General features: G+C 36.0%; 1 protein-coding gene across 2 annotated transcripts in view; it reads right to left on the bottom strand.

The window, feature by feature from the left end:
- Dpyd (dihydropyrimidine dehydrogenase) overlaps positions 1-20,558 on the bottom strand; it is a 763,700-nt gene that overhangs the window by 647,944 nt on the left and 95,198 nt on the right. For both annotated transcript variants that reach the window (XM_005357199.2, XM_013350051.1), the window contains exon 3: positions 6,455-6,537. In XM_005357199.2, the coding sequence (XP_005357256.1) occupies positions 6,455-6,537 (83 nt within the window). The remainder of the gene's footprint in view (positions 1-6,454; positions 6,538-20,558) is intronic.

The raw sequence follows: 20,558 nt of genomic DNA, 5'->3' as shown, positions 1-20,558 counted from the left end.
AAAAAAAAAAAGCATCATATAATATATTCAGAATTTTAGAAAAGAAAACTTTCTTACCTTCCATATTATTTGAAAAACCTACCAATTTCTACATTAATTTAAATTTATTAGTAGTATATTTTTATTAAAATTAATTGAATTATAATTTCAGTATAAATATTTTCTTAAACCTTTCTCATTCGTTTTGTATTCTTTGTGAAGCCTAATATTAAATTATCTGAGTTTTAGTCATTTACTACATTTTGCAATTTTCTACTCTCAGATATTAAAAAATTCCTTTTAAAATTATACAATAATTTTATGAACCCTGATTGTATGCTTGCAATCCTAATGCACATTTGGAAACAATAAAGGAAATTCCAAATCTGTACATGCTCTCATCTGAGAGTTTTCATTGACTTGGAGGAGAGATTTTATATACATACATTGTATATATACTGAGGCACAATGCATAATTGCATATGCATATGTACCCACAGGCACATGTATGTTTATCTCCAAAACATAAAAAGTAGAACAGTTATAATGTTCTTATTGAGATGGAGAAAATTCTCAATAAGGTAATTCTTCGCTCAAATTATGCTGGAGAGAGGGTTAAAGGAATTCTACTTTAGCAAGGGATGCAATAAAAAGATAAAGCAATGCTCAAGTCCAACTACACAGTAGAATGACTTCATCATTAGATACCTACTGGTTTCACCATCACTGGATATTAACAACAGAGTGAAACTAAAGACAGACTTAGATTCCTACATTGACACATAATAGGCTTGGACAGCTGAATAACCTATGCTTGTTTTGAAATATACTGTGGATTTCAATCTTCCTATATAAAATTTAGGTTGCTATTTATATTTCTGAATCAAGCACACCACAGCAATTTTCACCTTTTGATTCAAATACATGTACACTATGTACACTGATTATATCTCCTAGAAATCATTCTCTAAGGTGACATGGTTAGAATATATTTTTGGACTCTGCATCTATGCTGAGTTTTTGTTGCACCTTCAAATACTATTACACACACCAGGAAAAAAGCCAGCAAACAGAAATTGTACAACTCAACATCTCCATCTAGTGACAAGAATTTCAACACGTGATGAAGACAAGCAAAGAGGAGAAGACTCAGTTCCTGAGGTGCTGGCAGCTCCACTCTACGATAAAGACCCAGAAGCAACAGCCCTCACCCAACCGCCAGTTCCTCTTAACACAATACTAGCTTGAATCTGGACACTTTGGTTCTCCAATAGTGGTCTGGTAGAGCTAGGTCCTTCAATCCAACCAATTTGCATTTCTACACAGTCATTAAGTTTCTTGTGATGACTTCCAAAACATTTTACCATTTTGTCTTTCTCAATGAAAAATATTACATTCTATTTCACATTCTTTTTGCAGAATTAACTTCTACGCTTCCCAGGTTATTCAGTTCGACTGCCTATCATTTCTATGGGCCAACCACCTATATTCATTGCTCACTTCTGCCTCTGGGACTCTGAGTAGACACATGTGTGAAAGAACCTCTCTTCCCCCCTTATCCTCAGCCTTCATTACACGGTCCAAGACAGGCACCAAATATTAAAGTGCAGAAATCAAATCACCTTGAAGTGGGGAGAGAGTAGAATCAGCTGAGCTAAGCAGAAAATAGTCTGAAAGGGAGGCAAGAAGTTACTGCTAAATTCATTATCATACAGTGGACCAGAGACTCGACCTGGAAAAGGTGGCTTTTTTCCTTGTGCTTAATACATATCTTTAATAGAATCATTTCCACAAACTTTGTAGAAGATCTCCACAAAAAAAGAAGCATGAGGATGGGTGACATATAAGTACATAAGTCATCCTTTTTGCTATTTTATGTATGAAGACCACAATGAAATTTCCCAATTAGTTCCACAAACATATATGACAGAAGTAAATTATTTTAAAGTTACTTCATGCTATTAAAAGAAATATAAACACAAACATTGTAACGTTTGGTTAAAAGTTATTTCTTTCTCTTATTGTTATGCCTCACATCAAGTCTCTGAAATGTTCAACCTTACTCTACAGAAAGATAAGATCAAACTGATATTATGGTTGATGTTACAATTGAATCCTATTCAATTGAATCAATATATCTATTATTTTAAAAAATCTTCATATTTTCCATAATTTCTATGGCTTATGCACAATGCATTTATAGATGGTAAATTAATATGAAAGGGTATGTTTATTTTAAGGCTCGTAGTGTTTATTGACACTTCATTCCTCAATGTATTAGTAATTTCCATTCTCATGGACTCTGAGAATGTGAGAATGGCTATCTTAGCACTCAGAATTGCTCTTCCCATTGAACTGAACAGCCATTTGCAAAGAATTTTACGAACTTTTAAAGCTTATATCTTTTGTCTGCCAGATCAAAACATTGTTTGAATATTTTGGATCACCTCAATCACAATTTTCTAGTGATGGACCAAGTTCATTTTCTGATTTGTTGTACATGTGGCAATACAGTTAACTGAAGTCTTTAAATAACGCTAATATTTTCCAATGTATGAGTTTTAATGTAATCAAACATTATGATTACTTCCAATGACATCTAGTTTATCTTTACTCATCAAGTCTCAAAAGTATGGTCACTTTACAATAAATTGGAATCTGGCCCTTTAATTTTTATTTCATTTAATTCTTTAAGAAGTTTGCTTTGACCATTTGAGATAAGAATATAAAGTAATTTCCCCTTTCAAACAGCAAGAGTTGATATCACTTATTAATAGGTTCAGCATGTTCTGAATAATTTGGGTACTTTATCTGAATAACTTCACTAGATCTTTATAGGGATTTTTGTCAATGATAGCTGTTGACTGGCTATATTAGAATTCAAAAGCTTTTATTTGTATTATAAAATCATAAGTAGTTTTTAAACATAAAGGAAAGAAAACCAGCCCATAAATCACAATCCCAGAGAACCTAGACAACAATGAGGACCCTAAGAGAGACATACATGGATTTAATCTACATGGGTAGTAGAAAAAGACAAGATCTCCTGAGTAAATTGGGAGCATGGAGACCATGGGAGAGGGTTGAAGGGGAGGAAGTAGGCAGGGAGGAGAAGAGAGAAAAATGTACAGCTCAATAAGAATCAATAAAACACTAAAACATCTATTCAATGATGCCCTTAGTGTCTGTGCTGCTGGGGTTATACTAGGAAGTGGTCTCCTGTGCCCATGTGCTGTAGAGTACTTCCCACTTTCTCTTCTATCAGGTTCAGTGTGTTCGGACTGATATTGAGGTCTTTAATCCATTTGGACTTGAGTTTTGTGCATGGTGATAGATATGGATCTATTTTCATTCTTCTACAGATTGACATCCAGTTTTGCCAGCACAATTTGTTGAAGATGCTCTGTTTTTTCCATTGTATACTTTTAGCTCCTTTATCGAAAATCAGGTGTTCATAGGTTTGTGGGTTAAAGTCAGGGTCTTCTATTCGATTTCATTGGTCGACTTCTCTGTTTTTATGCCAATACCAAGCTGTTTTCAATACTGTAGCTCTGTAATAGGGGCTTCCCACAGGTCAGGGAACCCTGATTGCTCTTCGAGCAGATGAGGGAGGGGGACTTGATCGGGGGAGGGGGAGGGAAATGGGAGGCAGGGGCGGGGAGGAGGCAGAAATCCTTAATAAATAAATAAATTAAAAAAAACACTAAAACATCAAAACATATCCTAAAATTCTTAAAAAGATTCCTTGAAATAATTTAAATAATTTTCACAGAACACTAGATACTATCTCAAGTTGACCTGTAACACATGCTACCAAAAATCTTTTCAGTGAGCCTCCTGATGTCAGTCCCTTGGCTAGCATAAGAGGCTCCCATAAGCTGTTTCTACATGTCCCCCAATACCCTAAACCTGCTCTGAGGTCCTCTAAATCAGTGAAACTCTGAATGCTCCATTAGTACTTATAAATTCATGACATAGAATAGACCTAGTATTGATCAAAAAGAAGTCCATCTGCATGCAAATTTCTGATAAAAACAATTTATTCACATGAACACAAAAGCTTGCCTTCCATCAGTGCACACCTTCGTATTCCAGCATCCCATTCTTCACTCTCTCCTGCTCTCTCTGCATAGAACAACACTCTCCTTTAACACCAGACAACATCTTCACGTGTCTAAGCCAGGCATTCATCCAGCCACCCTTTATATGAAGAACTAATCGCAGATGAGAGAGAAATGCATTTTTCTCCTTGAAAGTTCTTGAGTCACATTGAGATCTCTTCTGTCTAGGTGTTTTTTTTTCTTGCAAAAGACTAAGTTATTGATGTATTAAAAAACAGAAGGTGCCCATGAGCGATATACTACATCGTCTAATGCAACTGGCTGCTAAACTCCTTCATTGCTTCTGGAGAGTCCAGACATTCATTCCTATGTGCCCTGTGTACGTGGACACATAAAATATTCAGCCTGAGTAAACAAATGCATTTCACCACCATGTGATGAAATTCTGAATTAAATTATCTGGGCTGTTGCCCTACTCATTGCATGGGTGGTCAGAGGTCACTCCAACTCGGTAATTAATGCTGCTTCCCCGCCCCCATCTACTCATTCCTACTTCTCCAAAAGCAATCTTTCTCAGTATGTTCTAAATATTATTTACTTTAAAAGAAATTGGCAAAATTTTGTGATCTTTTTTATCTACGGTTCTCCTACCATTCAGCTTGTTTTTTCTTGAAGGTAGATCCCCTGCACAGCTCACAAGTCTTCCTGCTCATTGTGTTTCCCTCATTCACATCCACATTCGTTCATATAGCCCTTCCAGTTCTCCCTGTGTTTTTAGTCTTTAGTTCTTTTATTCAAAAGCATGGGAGCTGGCATCCTCTTCGTCTTCCTGTTTGTCTATGTATTTATTTCAAGATGAATAGAAACTAAATTACCAAAAAAATGGTTTCTAAATAGATATTAGTATGCACATTTCACATATTCAATAGTATCATATAAGCTCTACATAAACGACATGTTCAATTTATAACAGTGTGGTAGTTTTCAATCAAGAATAAAAAAAACATGTTTCAAAACAGGAGTTCATTCATAATTTCTGCCCTAGACTTTCCTACAGTATATTTTATCCCTCATTTTTAATTTATAATTATTTTCAGTAACTTCAACTTTGCTAGACTGCCACTGCATTTTATACAGACACAAATTCTCTACTGCGTACCCAGTTTTATTTTTCCATCTTTTTTATTAGCAAAGACATTAACAATAAAATAGGTTCCCTTGCTCTGGCTGGTAATTTCTCCTGCACACTAGTAATATATTATTCCCCTTTTTGTGACATCATAATCATCTATACAGAAGTACCATGTATCTTTGTGTAGAAGCTACTGTTTCCATTAAATTTAATTACCTCCCCCTGTGGTTTTAAATAGAAGTGGCTTCAAAATGAGGGCAGCTTCTATTAAATTTAATTACTTTCTCCTGCTGCTTGCATGGTAAAAGGGAGGCTGCTAAATGAGAGTGGCTTCTAAACTAAAGTATATGGTAGCTGTGTGACAGCAAAAACAAAATTGTGTTTAAACCACCAGCAAGTCTGTCAGACTTCCTGGTTCTCAAATTTTAACTTTCTAGACCTGAAAACCATTTAACATAAATAAGCATTAAGATAACTTTTTAAGTCTTCCTGAGGAAAACAAAGGAAAGTACACCATTTCTTTGCACAAATGCAAATTGGGCCACTGTGAGTTTCACACTGGGAACTTTTAGGGCTAGTGCTGTTTGTGACTTTCCTGTCCTAAGGACGATGAACTTATTGCTCAGAAATTGTTCATATCTATTTAAATTTTTCCTTGAATCTAACCAAATAAATTTAAAGGATGCTTCACTAAAAGTTGTTTAAAAAAAGATAGCAAGGCTGGTTGAATTTTGAGAAAATCAAAATAGTAATGTTAAGTGAAAAAAAAATCAGGCTACTTATAGGTCTTTGCATCCAAAGAAAATGGTTCTGTGCTTTGAAATATTGAGAAAATGTAATTCATTTTAAAAATAATTTTTAATCTTGTAAAGTATAACAAAAGATGAAATTTTAAGTAAATCTTTTCAAATTCTATATTAATTAGGAAATGTTACTCAGCTTAGCTACCTTCATACAGTGTTTATTTTCTACTCACAGACAGAATTTAGAGGAACAATATTTTCATTCAATTGCACAATTTAGTATAAATATAAAACAAGACACCCCGTAAGCATTTTAAGTAACAAATTAAACATTTACATTTTTTACTGTGCACTGAGGCTTAACATTTATGCAGCTTCAAAACCAAAGTAGAGCCTCAAGGGAAGTCTCTCCACTGACAAATTAATACCTTAGAGAACGGAGCTGAATGGTGGCAATGAACTCATTTGTTCCCCCAATAATGAAGAATGACTTTTTCTTTACCACATCTGTGACTGTTGCTATGGTGACCCAGACTTACCTCATTGCTTCTCGGAGAGCTCCTCGCTCACCAAGAGTCGTGTGCTTGATGTCATCAAAATTATTCTCCAGCTTCTCACAGCTCTGCAACACATTAAAACACGGAATTCATCTTCAACACCCCCCAGAAAAATTACATCTATGCAGTTATATAAATGTAATCGATTGTATTGATCAGAGACTCGTGAAAAATAGGCACAATGCTTTAATTGGGTAGGATTCATTAAAATCGACAATGAAATTCAACAGCCACAAACTCACGAGTCTTCTGATGCAGCTGCGGGAGAAATCTTTTCATCATATTACTTTTTTTTCAAAATAGGTGTTAAAAAAATGAGTGTCACACAAAACTAACTAAACTGCCTTGAAATCAGGATAGCAATTAGTTTCCTAAAATAATCTTCAATTAATTAAAGCCCATGTAAATTCAAAAGAAAAAAATCAGTAAATAAGTTCAAAATAACATAGGTGAGTGTATATGATGATGATCCATTTCAAAGGTACGTAGTGCGTACTGAAAATAAATCAGCCTGGTTGCTGTGATATCAAGTATTTGAGGGATACTAAATCAAGAACACACACCACAGGTTATTAAAACTTAGTAACTGTTTCTACTAAGTAGTGAATACACAGTAATAGTGCACTGGCTTTTCTAAAAGTAAATATAAGTTTTTGTTGCAATCATTAATTTAGTGGTATATTTTACACAAACAATTGTATATAACATACCGAGTTTTTAGAATGTAAACATATCTGTTAGACTAAATGGGTATTTAATTTAATCTTTTCACACATTGGTGTTCTGTAGACATTTAAGGCAACAAAAAGAAGTTTGGTGATTCTTTTTTTTGCTGTTTTGTTTGGTTTTGGCCTTTATTTTCAATTTTAGAAACTGAATAGTTAAATAATAAAATTTAATTATTAATGTATCATTTCTATTCCCAAGTTATAAATAAACATGCTGGATTTCAGAAGACTGAAACTTAGATTATTGATTTCCACTGTACAAGAGTTAATTAATTTCCAACCCACTGGTATTCAATTCATCATGCTCACCGTTAATTCTTCGGTTTAACTAGATCAAATTAAGGAAAAGATCATTTTCGTGAATAATCAAATTATTTTAAAATGGAAATCTTGAAATTTTCCAAAATAACTTAAATTCTGAATTCTTTGAACTCATCTAAAATCATTTGTTGGGCACATGCATTGGAAATCATTTTATGATCTTGATTGGTGTTTTTTCACATGTTTTTCTCACAAATAAAAAAATTAGGTTTAATGATGCTGAGTATATTACTTTTTTCTAATATATAGTTGGTGTTTTTTATGGTCCATTTACTTGAAATGTTCTTCAAAGTCAGTAAAGCTTCCTTTAGTGTTATTCAGGAAGATTTGCTATTGTGTACCTCATCTTTTAGTGAAACATGCCTGTGAAATGAAATTTATATACTTTAATACTGAAAATCACATCATAGAGATAATCAATGAAGTACTATTTCCCTTAAATACCATCTGTCATTTGGAGTCATTTTCCCATAATTAAGTTTCAGTGCCTACACGATCCGTTTCTCAATTGTACTCTGATCAATTTATCAACTTTCCATACTTGTGCTAGTACCACACATCTTAATTATATATTTACACTATAATAAATAAATTATTCCTACAAATTAAGATAGGACAATCACTAAATAAGAAGAGACAAAAGAATTACATAATCTTTCAGGAAGAAAAGTCATAAAGTCTAACAAAAGTCAAGTCTTACGTGATTATTCAACAGTAAAATGAAAATTGAAGCCATAACTAAACATGACTATGTAGTCAGATATGTGTGAAATGTAAAAGTGGAATATACAAGGTTGTTGTTTAATTTTAAAAAGCACCTCACTAATCATAGACCTGGAAACTGTTACAGTCACTTTGGAAGATGATGTCTGTAGCTTCAACAGTCACCCATTTGCTTCCCTGGCCTTGCTGGTTTACACCCGGAAATAAAGTATAATGTAATCATCCAAAGTCCTGTGGGAAAATACTAATGCAAACATTGTTGCATATTCCCAAAAGCAAAAGCAAAAATGTTTCATATTAAGATAAAGTACATGGAGGAAATACTTTCATACCCTAGGAAGCTGCGGAGCACTGAGAATGAATGACTACAACTATATCAAGTAACGTAGAAGCAGCACCTCAAATGCCACAGATCCGAATGCACTCAAAGATGTCCTCTTACACTTTGCTTTACAAGTCCCAGGTAGCAATCCATCAACAAAAAAAAACAACAACAACAAAAAAAAAAAAGTCAGGGCAGGAGATCAAGGCAGGAACATCAGGAAGGAACTGAAGTAGAGGCCATGTTGAAAGCTGCATATAAGCTTACCTCCCAGGCTCTATTTGCCTTATCCCTCATACAGCTCAAACCCAGTTGCTTAGGTATGGTACCACCCACAGTAGAAAGGCCTTCTATATCAATTACCCATTAAGATGCACTATAGACATGCCCACAGGCCAAGCCAATGAGGGCCATTTCTCACATAAGGTAATTCCCTCTTCCAGGAGTGTCAAGTTGAAAATGCAATCTAATCTATGACTTACCCCATTTGTATCAAGTTCAATAATTTGTCAGGCTGTAATGAATAATCTAAAAATTGATACTTTCATTTGGAGGCACATTAAAAAGAATGAAATGTTTATGAATATGTTGAAAAAGTAACTAAAATCTATGAAGAATCACATTTTAAAAAAATAATGGGAAAAATCCTCGTGCCAAGAACTGGAAGACTTCCCTTTGCTAAGGTGGTACTATTCTGTGGATTGAGCCAATAACCCCATCTATTAATTCCACTGATTTTTTTTTCTCAGAATTTGGGAAACACTTCCCAAAGTTCACCAGATGCCAGCAGTTAGATATCAAAAACATGCATGGGAAACAGAATGCAGTTAGCAAGAATTAAACTTCCAATTCCAAAACTTTTTACCATGAATACAGATTGTGTAATTGTGGCAAAAGCTTACAAACATACATATTAAGGAACAGAATTAAGAGTGCAAATTGACAGTAACAATTATAGTCCATTCAATATTGAAAAGTGAACCAAGTCAGGATGGATTTTGCAGAAGGAACACATGAGCATGAAGTAAGACTCGTAACTCATACTCAATTCAAAACCAATTCAAAATTATTACAGACCTGGACAAGAGCTAACATTCAAAGGGAGATATGTTTCTGGTTTTGAATTAATCTATGAAAATGAAAGTTTTCTTAGATCCAAAGGGGAAAAAAACCAAAAGAAATGGTATTGATAAGAGTAGTCTCTAGAATATATAAAAAAAAACTCAACTCAATAAAACAACTTGTGCTTTCCCTGTATTTTTAAATGAGCAAACACTTCTCAATAGATAGCTTTCCATAGAAAATACAAAATGGGCACTGAAAATGCAAAAGCATCCACATAATTATTCTTCAGAGGAATCACGGATCACTAAACTCAGGGAGAAGGGCAATAATATTATTGAGCTACATTTTCACTCTGTCCCATGCTGGCCATGTGAATGTGGAGATTATGAAACATTCACAAACATTTGGTGCTGTCGTAGAATGCTAGCCGATGAACCAGACAAGTCTATGTGAAAGAAAACATGTTGTCATATTCAATGTACATTAGATTCTTTTATCAGGACTATCAATAACCGACACCAAGCAGAAACAACCCCAAAGTCAGTAAAATGACAAATGGATGATCAGTGTGGTATCCCAGACCACACACTAGTGTTGTCTGTAAAGAGTGAAATCACACACATTGTTTACTGTGGATGAGCCAGGAAACATTATGCTAAGTGGGAAAAGAAGTTGTATATAAATGATAGCAATTTATAATTCCATTTATAAAATACCTAGTCTGGGCAAATCAATAGAAAGCAGATTAGCGGTTGCCAAGGGCTGTAGAAAGCACGAGGTTGGGTGCTGCTAATGGGAATTTGATTTCTTGGAAATGAGAAGAAATGTCCTGGAATTTGTGGTAATTAGGATGCCACTTGTGAATGGACTACAAATTATGAAATTACACTTTCAAGAGGTGAACTATATGGTATGGGTGACTTATCTCAGCAAAACTGTTATTTTTAAAATAGGCAAGCTAATCTACAGCATTGAAGCCCCAAGGAGGGCTAATAGGGTCTTCTATGCACTGATCAATTAACTCCTGAAAGATTCACTTAAGTTTCTATAGGAAATTATAAAAACAAAAAGCTTTCAAGGGAGCTTGAAAGAAAGATTTGCTTATCTTGACTTAAGCATGATATAATATATACACATACCAAAACATCATGTTACTTCATTAATACACACAATGTTGTGTGGCTTAGGATATTACCTAAAAATAAACTTGAATTTAAATGGCATTCCGACAAATGAATAAAGTCATAAGAGTTTTAATTCTGACTAAGAACCATAATCCAAATGGACTTAAAATTCAAGAATTTAAATGATTCAAAATATTTGACAGAGAATATTTGCTGCAGTTTAGCAGGACTGTACTTTGGTTTTGTTTTTTATTGTTTGGGTGGTTGCTTAGGGATTTTTGAGACAGGTCCCAATCTTGAGATTCTTCTACCTCAGTCTACCAAATACTGAAAGTATAGATGAATATTACAGTATGTAGTTGTTGTTTGGAAGTATTATTATTTATTGCTACATTTGGCTAATGGTCCATTCCTGAGACTGAGTCTTAATAAATGATTGACTCTGTAGTAAATTAACTGTACATATTTTACCTGTAGATTGAATGTTCTGTAATTTTTTGTTCTTTTCTTGTTCTTTTGTTTGGAATTTTGTGTTGGTTTGTTTAGGGACAGTTTCCAACAATCCAGGTGGGTGTCAAAACTGTTACACAATAAAGGATGACTGTGAAGTTCTGATCCGCCTACATCTCCCTCCTAAGGTCTGGGATTAGAGAATTGCTGTCCCTCACCCAGAAGTGGTGAATACTCAAAGACAACATTTTTGGGCTGGATATAATTTCAAAAATGAACAAATAATTTCATATATATACACATATATGAAATGAATATATGTATATACATTTTTCAATTAATTATATATTTATACTATAGCATAAAATGACATTTCTAAAAGCTGTACAAAAAAAGTAATCAGTTTTGAGAAGACTCAGGTTCTACAGAGTTTCAAGCGTCATTCTCATGGGACTGAGAACTCAGTGGTGGAGACTAAATTTCCAACATTAAACAAATAGTTAGATAAAGAACTTTAAATCTGAGAAATTAAACATACTTATCACAAATGTTATTTATACGGGTTTTTTAACAAGCCATTTATTCTATGAAAACATGTAACAGTTTTTAGGGAGATATTTTAATATTAAATATTATGGAAAACAACTGTCTTCGGCAGGGTTACTACTGCTATAACAAAACACCATAACCAAAAGCAACTTGGGAAGGAAAAGATTTATTTCAATCACAGTTCTGCTTAACAGCTGATCATCAAAAGCAGTGAGGGCAGGAACTCAAGAAGGTCAGGAACCTGGAGGTAAGAGTTCATGCAGAGGCCATGGGGGGTTTGCTGGTGACAAGCTTGCTCCCCATTGCTTGCTCAGCCTGATTTCTTATAGAACACAGGACAACCACCCCGGGGATGGCTCCACCCATGATGGGCTTGGCTACTCCATCAATCACTAATTTAAAACATGCTCTATACCAGAATATTATAGAGGCATTATCTCAAACGAGGTTCCCTCCTTTCAGATAAATCTAGTATGTGTGTCAAGTTGACATAAAACTAGTCAGCAACCAACTAAGCTTCCTCCATTGCCCACACCACTGTTGTTTACCATGGCTGTATCTAGCGTGGTTATAAAATATTGCTGCCCTTTCCTTAGGATGAAAACAAGAGAGCTAGAGAGATTGTGTAGAGTGTATCACTGGTTACGCTTCCAGAGAACTCAGAAAAATATGAAGGAAGCACTATAAATGATTATGTTGATAACTAGAATTCTTCTTAAATGTTCATAGTGTTTCACTGCATTTAGGTGGTGATTATTTATTTGGCTAATTTCTATTTTTTTTTGCTTTTGTTCTAATATCTCTATAAAATCAGGGAAGGAATTGATGTGCGTAAATGAATTAAAGGATTGAAAAGTCTTAAGAAAGAAATAAAGAAGGGTCACTGTGATTATTCATTCAAGCAAATTTGCTATTTAACTCAAATTACTACTTTCATCTAAAATCCTTTCAAAGTGTGTAACCACTATCATCAGAGGTGGCATCAAGATTGAAAATTCAGAGTGTCTAATTCTAAATCTATATTTTTGTTGCCTAATTCAAAAATTAACGGAAAACACTGTTAGTGTCCTCTTGGTCATGTTATTTTTAACATTCTTTTCTTTGGAATTAGATTACTACAGCTAACTATTTAGGTGAATCACTGCTAAGTCTAAGGTCTTATTTTATTTTCAAACTTTAAATGACTGACTCTTGCTATGAAACCTCCTCTTATTAAATAAATGCCTTCTCAGAGACAGCTTCTCAACCACACATGGGGACAAATACTTCTGTTTAATTGGCATGAATATTTTTTTTCAAAAATTTTCATGCACATATATCTCCCGGTGACATCTATTTGTCTGTAATTTAACAAAAATCAATCTGTGTGTCTCACGGTGCTTTTGTTCAGTTGATTATTTTTTTTTGGTAAGCAAGCCTTGGAGACATTGCATTTTCCAATGGGAATTAGCAAAATTACACAGCGCCATACCTGAAGCTCTTTATTTTAAAACAATCATCTTCCATTTACCTATTGTCTTTAAAATCGGCAGTGCTGCAGGAAACATGTGGTTTAATTTTTAATAGCTTTGGCAAGGCATGGTAATTGCAGTACTGTAATTAAGAGAGGATTTTGAAGATCGTAGTTTAGCCATTTAATGTCATTCCCTACACCTGAGCAATAATGCCAGAAACAAAATACCACAAAGAAGAGCAAAGACTGGAAGCTGTCTGTCATTACATTATACACACTGGCTTAGACTTTAGAAACAGTAGGAGGACCACATCCAGCCTGTGTCACCTAGTAACCATGTTTGAAGTGTCTTGGGGAATGCTGTACAATAATATGAAATAAGCAAGAATTAATGCTTAATTTTCATTACTTCTCAGAATTTATGTTCTTTTCGAAATGCAAGCCACTAAGATCACTATTTGAAATCAGTTTACGTTAATATCCACAGACAACTTAAAAAACATCATCAACAACAGAATCATTGAGGAAACTTTGCTGTTTGGGATATATAGGTTTAAAATTATACAGATGGTTGGGACTCTACATGTTGCTACCGATAAAAATAATAGAATGTGTATTTGTCTCAATTTTTAACACAATGTCATGGATTGAGACCATGACAAAAAAAAAGTGTGTAATCCTAGCCTTCAGATGGAGACAGGAGGATCCCTGAAGCTTAGTGGCTACTCAGCTTATTTGAAACCAAGAACTCCAGGTTCAAAGAGAGACCCTGGCTAAAGAAAAGCCACAGAGGGATAGAGGAAGAAATTGACACAAAACTCCAGCAACTATATACATTCACATATAGGCTCTGCTGCATACACATGCAAACATGAACACGTACATATAACACACACACACACACACACACACACACACACAAATAAACAAACTTTTATCCCCTTCTTCTCTCCTCTCTTCTTCCCCTGCTTTCTCCCTGATGTTACCACTTCCTTTATAATCCTCCATACCTTCATCCTCTTTGTCATCTCAGTAAACTTTAAATTTTATCTTATGTCCACCATAGTAGAGTTTACAGCTTGTAAAAGAAGACACAAAATAAAGGAATTGTAATTATTTTCAGATTCATCCTGAATACACAGTTTTCCTGACTATTTATTTTTTCCACTGAGACAGGACATGAAAATATTTCTTGGATACAAAGATTAAAAAAAAAAAAGGACAGAGATCTGGAAGTAATCTCCCTTAAATACTCTATAGCTCAAGAAACCATTAGGTCATCCTTCTGTTAGCTGAAAGAGAACATTCGAGAGTCTCTGAAGACAATTCAGCATTTAAATGAAGACAGTCTTCAATTTTTAGTATGGACTTTATCTGGAGGGGGCTCAGAATTGCATTTTCTATCATGAGATAAAACGAGAGCCTGACTTATTATTAGGTTGACTCACAGAAAAAGGAAAGAATGTTCCATGTTTTATACTTCTAAGCATGATTGAGGTTTATTACGCTCCACAAAATACAGAGAAAATAAGTAAGACTATAGGTATTTCAATAATGTACCTTAGCCAAAATATTTCCATATCCAGAAATAAAAAAACAAATACAAGATTATTATGTTTCATGAATATAAAAGAGAATCAAAGTCCACAGGGCTTGAATTCTATTTCTAACAGTATTAGGCTCTCACCATATGTAACACACAGCTCAAGCAACCAACACTTTCATCTGCTTATCTTCTGCATAAATTTAAGCATCAAAATTCCAATTGGTCAGAGGCACTTAGGTTCCCTGTCCCACTCTCCATCATTATCATCTCCCTGTCATCAAGGATTAATTACTACATAAAAATTGAGCCAATAGCCTCCTCCCAAACTCCGTCCTCGGCTCTGCTCACATGGGTATAGAGCAAAGAAAAATTAAAAGCTTATTTGTAAATGGCAAATATCTTTAAAGAAGCTGTCTGTTATGTTAATGCAGGGTAATTTCAGAAAGCAATGTCAATCGAGCACAAGACAGATTATAGGCAGCTGACTATGCAGAGTAAAAAAGTTCCTGGATCCTCTGGAAAATACCAAAATGCAGATTCTGGAAGAACAAATAATAGTTTGCTAGGAATGTCAAGCAGGGGCACTTCTGTCTGTGTGTGTTATATACCTAACAGTGTGGAGAAACAAGGAATTCAACATACACATGTCTAGGCCAAATTAATATCCACAAATATTTTGCACGCAACAGTCTTTATTTGGGTCTGTGACACCACCGTGACAAATATAATGAGCAATTAAATTCCCAAGTGTTCAGATTTTGGCAGCAATTAAAGGAGAAACAGGAAACTAAGCATCAAAACCCTGTTTCTGTGGCTTCTTGCCAAACGAATCCCCACGGGTTGAAAGAAGGTCTAGAGTTTCAAGTGTGGTAGATTTTATCATGTTTTATAATTCATCTGTGTTAAGGACTAAATAAAATATAATAAAACTAGTACGTGGGATACCAATATCGACACTAGAGAAAATAATAGCCGCAATGTTCTAGCACTAGAAATTTAAATAGGATCACTAAATAAGTTACCCTTGTCTGATCTGTGCCAAAAAAATAAAATCAAGTCAAACATGTCTACTTGTCTATTCATTCACTCACATTCTGGATGGAGTTAGGGTGAAGTAAAGCAAGGACAGCTAGGTGCTCGTATTAAAAACAATAACAACAAGACTGCTATTTTTATTAAGACTTAATTTTCATGGGTCTGTATGTTTTATTGGATAATCAAAATATCAAAAAAGACAGAGCTAAAATTTATATACCGACTAATCTAAATTTAATAAATTAAGAAAGTAATTTTAATAAATGAAAGGCCAAAGGCAGTTAATGGAATAGCGAGAAGAACTCACTCAACTCCCAGATGACTAAGAAACTAAAAGCAAAAGGTTCAATAGCCTTCAGCTGAGAAAAAAAAAAAGATCTATTGTCAGCAAATGTACCAGGGAGAGAGCAATAAACATAAATATGAAACATTTAGACTTGTTCCCATATTAGAGAGAAAAGAGACAACAGGTAAATTAGTCGTGTGCCTTTGCATTGATTAACGGTTTTTCACATCAAGATCAAAGATGGAAATAAGCTAAGCCAAACCTGGCTCTAGTCGAAAGATCAACACTGTTGCCTACTGGAGACAATCCTAGACTAATTACTGAAATTAGCTTCCTGGTTCCCTTCATTATTATTCGACACGCAATATATGGTGAGTCTGGATGGATGCTTACAATTATAATCCCCAAATAGAGGAGCTAAGGCAGGAGGATCCTGAGTTCCAGGCCAGCTACATAGCAAGTTCCACAAGTCTATCTTACATAACAAGTTCTAGGTCAAACTGGGCTGTAGAGTGAGACCCCAAGCCATATAAACCAAGAAAGACACTAAGGCGAAAGTGGGGGAAGAAAGGAGAGAAAGGAGGAAAAGCTAAGGGGAAGGGGTAAAGAAAGAATAAGGAGAAGAGAAAATAACAAGAGAAACAGTGTAGAAAAAAATGAGAGGAAGGAGGAGAAGGAAAACTGCAGAAGGGCACCTTGACTCTTAGGCCAGAAATGATCCGCAGGATTCACCAATCAATCACGTGTGTTAGTTCAGCGTTTTTACTGAAGCAGTCACCGAAGTAAACCAATTCAGTTTGATAAGATAAATGGCGCAAAGTAGGAACCTCCACAACCAGTGCAAGAAGAAGAATCAGTTGCCAAGAATAGGAATAATCCTCAAAGTTCCAGCTACCGCAGGGAGCTGGAGGCCCGCAACACACGATGTACTAAACGGACCTTAAGGAAATCATCACAAACTATGCAAACAATCCTGTAGAGGCAATGTCAGGTTTTTCAATGTAAAATATGAAGACAATTTAAGTGAAATGACCCCTTCAAGCTTTCCCATTGCAATAGTAAGGTATTTTAAGGCAATGACTATAACGGATTGACTTATTGAGGGAAATCCATGAAAAAAAAAATACAAGTAGATACAATTACAGTGGAATCAGAAGTTCCAAGGACGATGTTCCTAACTAGAAGGACACCAGGCAGCCCTGTTAGGTACTGAGGAGTTCCATCTGGACGGGTGAGTGTGTGCTTTCCAGGGGCAAACTGTCCCGGAAGAGAGCACAGGCCCCCCTCCCCCAGCTCCTTCTGCAGGGCTGTCTTTCTTACACACGACCCCCCCCCCACACACACACACACAAGCCTGAGTTTCTGCTAGGTCCTCTGCTCAGGAACAATTTTCTGCTCCTACACTAAGGCGACCCACCCAGAGCGGTGAGTGCCTGCCTATCAGGCAGACCTCAAGGATCTCCCAAAGGGAGCCAGGGCACCTTCAGCTTGTGCTCCAGGGGTGCCTGTGCACTCCTGGATCTTGTCCCGCCTGCCCGGTTTTTTTCCTTTTGTCCCCGGATCATTGGGCTACCAGGTGGCCCTGTTTAGGCACTGAGGAGTTCCATCTGGATGGGTGAGTGTGTGCGATCCAGGGGCAGCTTGATCAGGAAGAGACCACAAACCCCCCTCCCCCAGCTCCTTCTGCAGGCCTACCGGGCAGGCCTCAACCCCACCCCCAAAAGGGAGCATGCACACCTTCAGCTTTTGCTGCAGGGTGTCCTGTGTTCTACTCGTCCCCTCCCTACCCCCCAAGTTCTCCCTTTTGTCCGTGGATCATTGGACTACCAGGCGTCTATGTTTCGGTGCTGAGGAGTTCCATCTGGACTGGACGGTTCCTGCTTCTACACTGAAGAGTTACAACCAGAGAGTCAGTCACAGCAAAGACTGGACCAAGACACCAGGCCTCTCCTGGCTCCATTTGAAGGAAGAGATGGGAAGGCGCCAAGGCAAGAATTCCTCTAACAACCTGAAAGGCAACATGACATCACCAGAATCCAGAGATCCCGAAATAAGAATTGTACACCCTACTCTAGAAGAATTAGAAGAAATCGACTCAAAAGTGAATTATATGAAAATAATAGAAGACCTTAAACAGGAGGTGAAAAACTGCCATAAACAATTGGAAATCACAAACAAAAAGGTAGAGGAAATGAATAAAGATACCCAAGAAAGCCAAGAGAAACAAGAAAAAGCAATCAAACAGGTAAGGGAAGTGGTTGAAGACATGAAGAATGAAATGGAAGTAATGAAGAAAACACAAACCGAGGGAAGGATGGAGATGGAAAATCTGGGTAAACGAACAGGAAATACAGAGACAAGTACTACCGACAGATTACAAGAGATAGAAGAAAGAATGTCAGACACTGAAGATACCATAGAGAAAATAAACACTCTGATCAAAGAAAACAGCAAAGCCAACAAATTCTCATCACAAAACATTCAGGAAATCTGGGACACAATAAAAAGACCAAACCTAAGAATAATTGGGATAGAAGAAGGAGAAGAAGTACAGCTCAGTCCAGAAAATATATTTAATAAAATTATAGAAGAAAACTTTCCCAACCTAAAGAAGGATATTCCTTTGAAGTTTCAAGAAGCATACAGAACACCGAATAGACTGGACCAAAAAAAAAAAAATCTCCTCGCCATATAATAATCAAAATACAAAACATACAGAATAAAGAAAGAATATTAAGAGCTGCAAAGGAGAAGGGTCAAGTTACTTATAAGGGTAAACCTATCAGACTTACACCTGACTTCTCTATGGAAACCATGAAAGCCAGAAGGTCCTGGATAGATGTACTTCAGAAACTAAGAGACCATGGATGCAAGCCCAGACTACTATACCCAGCCAAGCTTTCGTTCACTATAAATGGAGAAAACAAAATTTTCCAGGATAAAAACAAATTTAAACAATACGTAGCCACAAATCCAGCCTTACAGAAAGTAATAGAAAGAAAATCACAAACCAAGGAGTCCAACAATAACCACAATAACTCAAACATCTAGAGACCCTTCACCAGCACACCTCAAAGAAAGGAAACACACAAACCCTAACTAGAACGAGTTTGCTATGTGAAAGTGCTCGTCCTAAAGAATCTTCCATTCTAATTGTTCCACACAACTCAAGGCCTTGAAGGTAGCCTTTGAAACTCTTCACCACACTCTACGAAATAATTATTCAATTTGGATTTCTTAAAATTCCACACAAGCATCCTGATAGTAAGATACGATTTCCAGCTCTCATCAAGAGATTCATATTTCAATAGATAATTGCTTTTCCCTTCACTGTGTCTTAACTAGCTAGTCTAATACCTTTCAGGGGACATTAAGATGTAATCATATTTAGCTAATGTCATTTCACTAATGGTGGCCAGCTCACAAGCAGGCCCTCTCTCGGAGAATCTTGTGAGTCACAGTGAAATGCAATAACATCGTAGAATAGGAAAGATCTGAGCTTCACAGATGGGGGATCTGTTCCTGAGTTCCAATTTCGCAACTAAACTGCTTCTGAATTCTCACGAAGATGAATGACCCCTCCATCGGCACATAGTCCCTCTTAAAATGAGGAAAGTGACCAAAGCAGTGATGTTTACACTGAAGCTGTCATTGTCAGGGTTAAGTGAATCATGTATGTGGACATATGTACTGAGTGGACATATATATATATTTGAAGCAGGGTTTGATGTAGCCCATGCTGGCCTTAAAATCATTGTAGCTGAAAAAGATTTTGAATCTCTGATCTTGCTTCTGCTCACAAGTGTTAGGATTACAGATGCACACCAAAGTGCCCTTTTGAGGAGATGCTGTAGATTAAACCCAGAGCTTCCTGTAAGAGGAAGCATTCTACTGACTTAGCTATATCTCCTGCCCTTAATATTCCACATGTTTTTAAAAGAATGAGATGAGTCTCTCCTTCATAGTATGCACAAGTATAAATGTTTGTGATCATATTTATCGTGGAATCTTACAGGCCAGCATCCCATGATGTAAGATGTGCTTATAGCAGGACAGAAAGACAAAGACACTGTGATGCCAAAGGAGTGGATCCTGTCGCTAAACATAGCTGTGTAAAGGCCCGACTTTACAATTTCAGACATCAATAGCACTGAACTGCATCCGGAAAATGAATATTTCACACAGCTCCAACAGACCCTCTGGTAAGGAGTTTAAGTGAACAGGGCAGGGAAAGGTGGGGATGGGAGGATGGGAGGGAGTGGGAACTGGGGTTGGTACAAAAAATAAAAAGTATATTGAAAAGTAATTTTAATAATAAATATAAAAAAGGGAGCAGCTCAATTGAAAGGAAAGAAAAACCTAATTCTAAGTATTTGAGGTATTCCCAAAGAAAAAGTCTACTGTACAGTTATGAATTTATTTCTCTAAGACTGTGTTTTTAACCAAGAATATAATGACTTATTTTCGTTACACCAAGAATATAC

This window comes from Microtus ochrogaster, chromosome 21 (assembly GCF_000317375.1).
Source record: "Microtus ochrogaster isolate Prairie Vole_2 chromosome 21, MicOch1.0, whole genome shotgun sequence".
Taxonomy (NCBI): domain Eukaryota; kingdom Metazoa; phylum Chordata; class Mammalia; order Rodentia; family Cricetidae; genus Microtus; species Microtus ochrogaster.
This window is presented reverse-complemented; position numbering and strand designations above follow the sequence as displayed.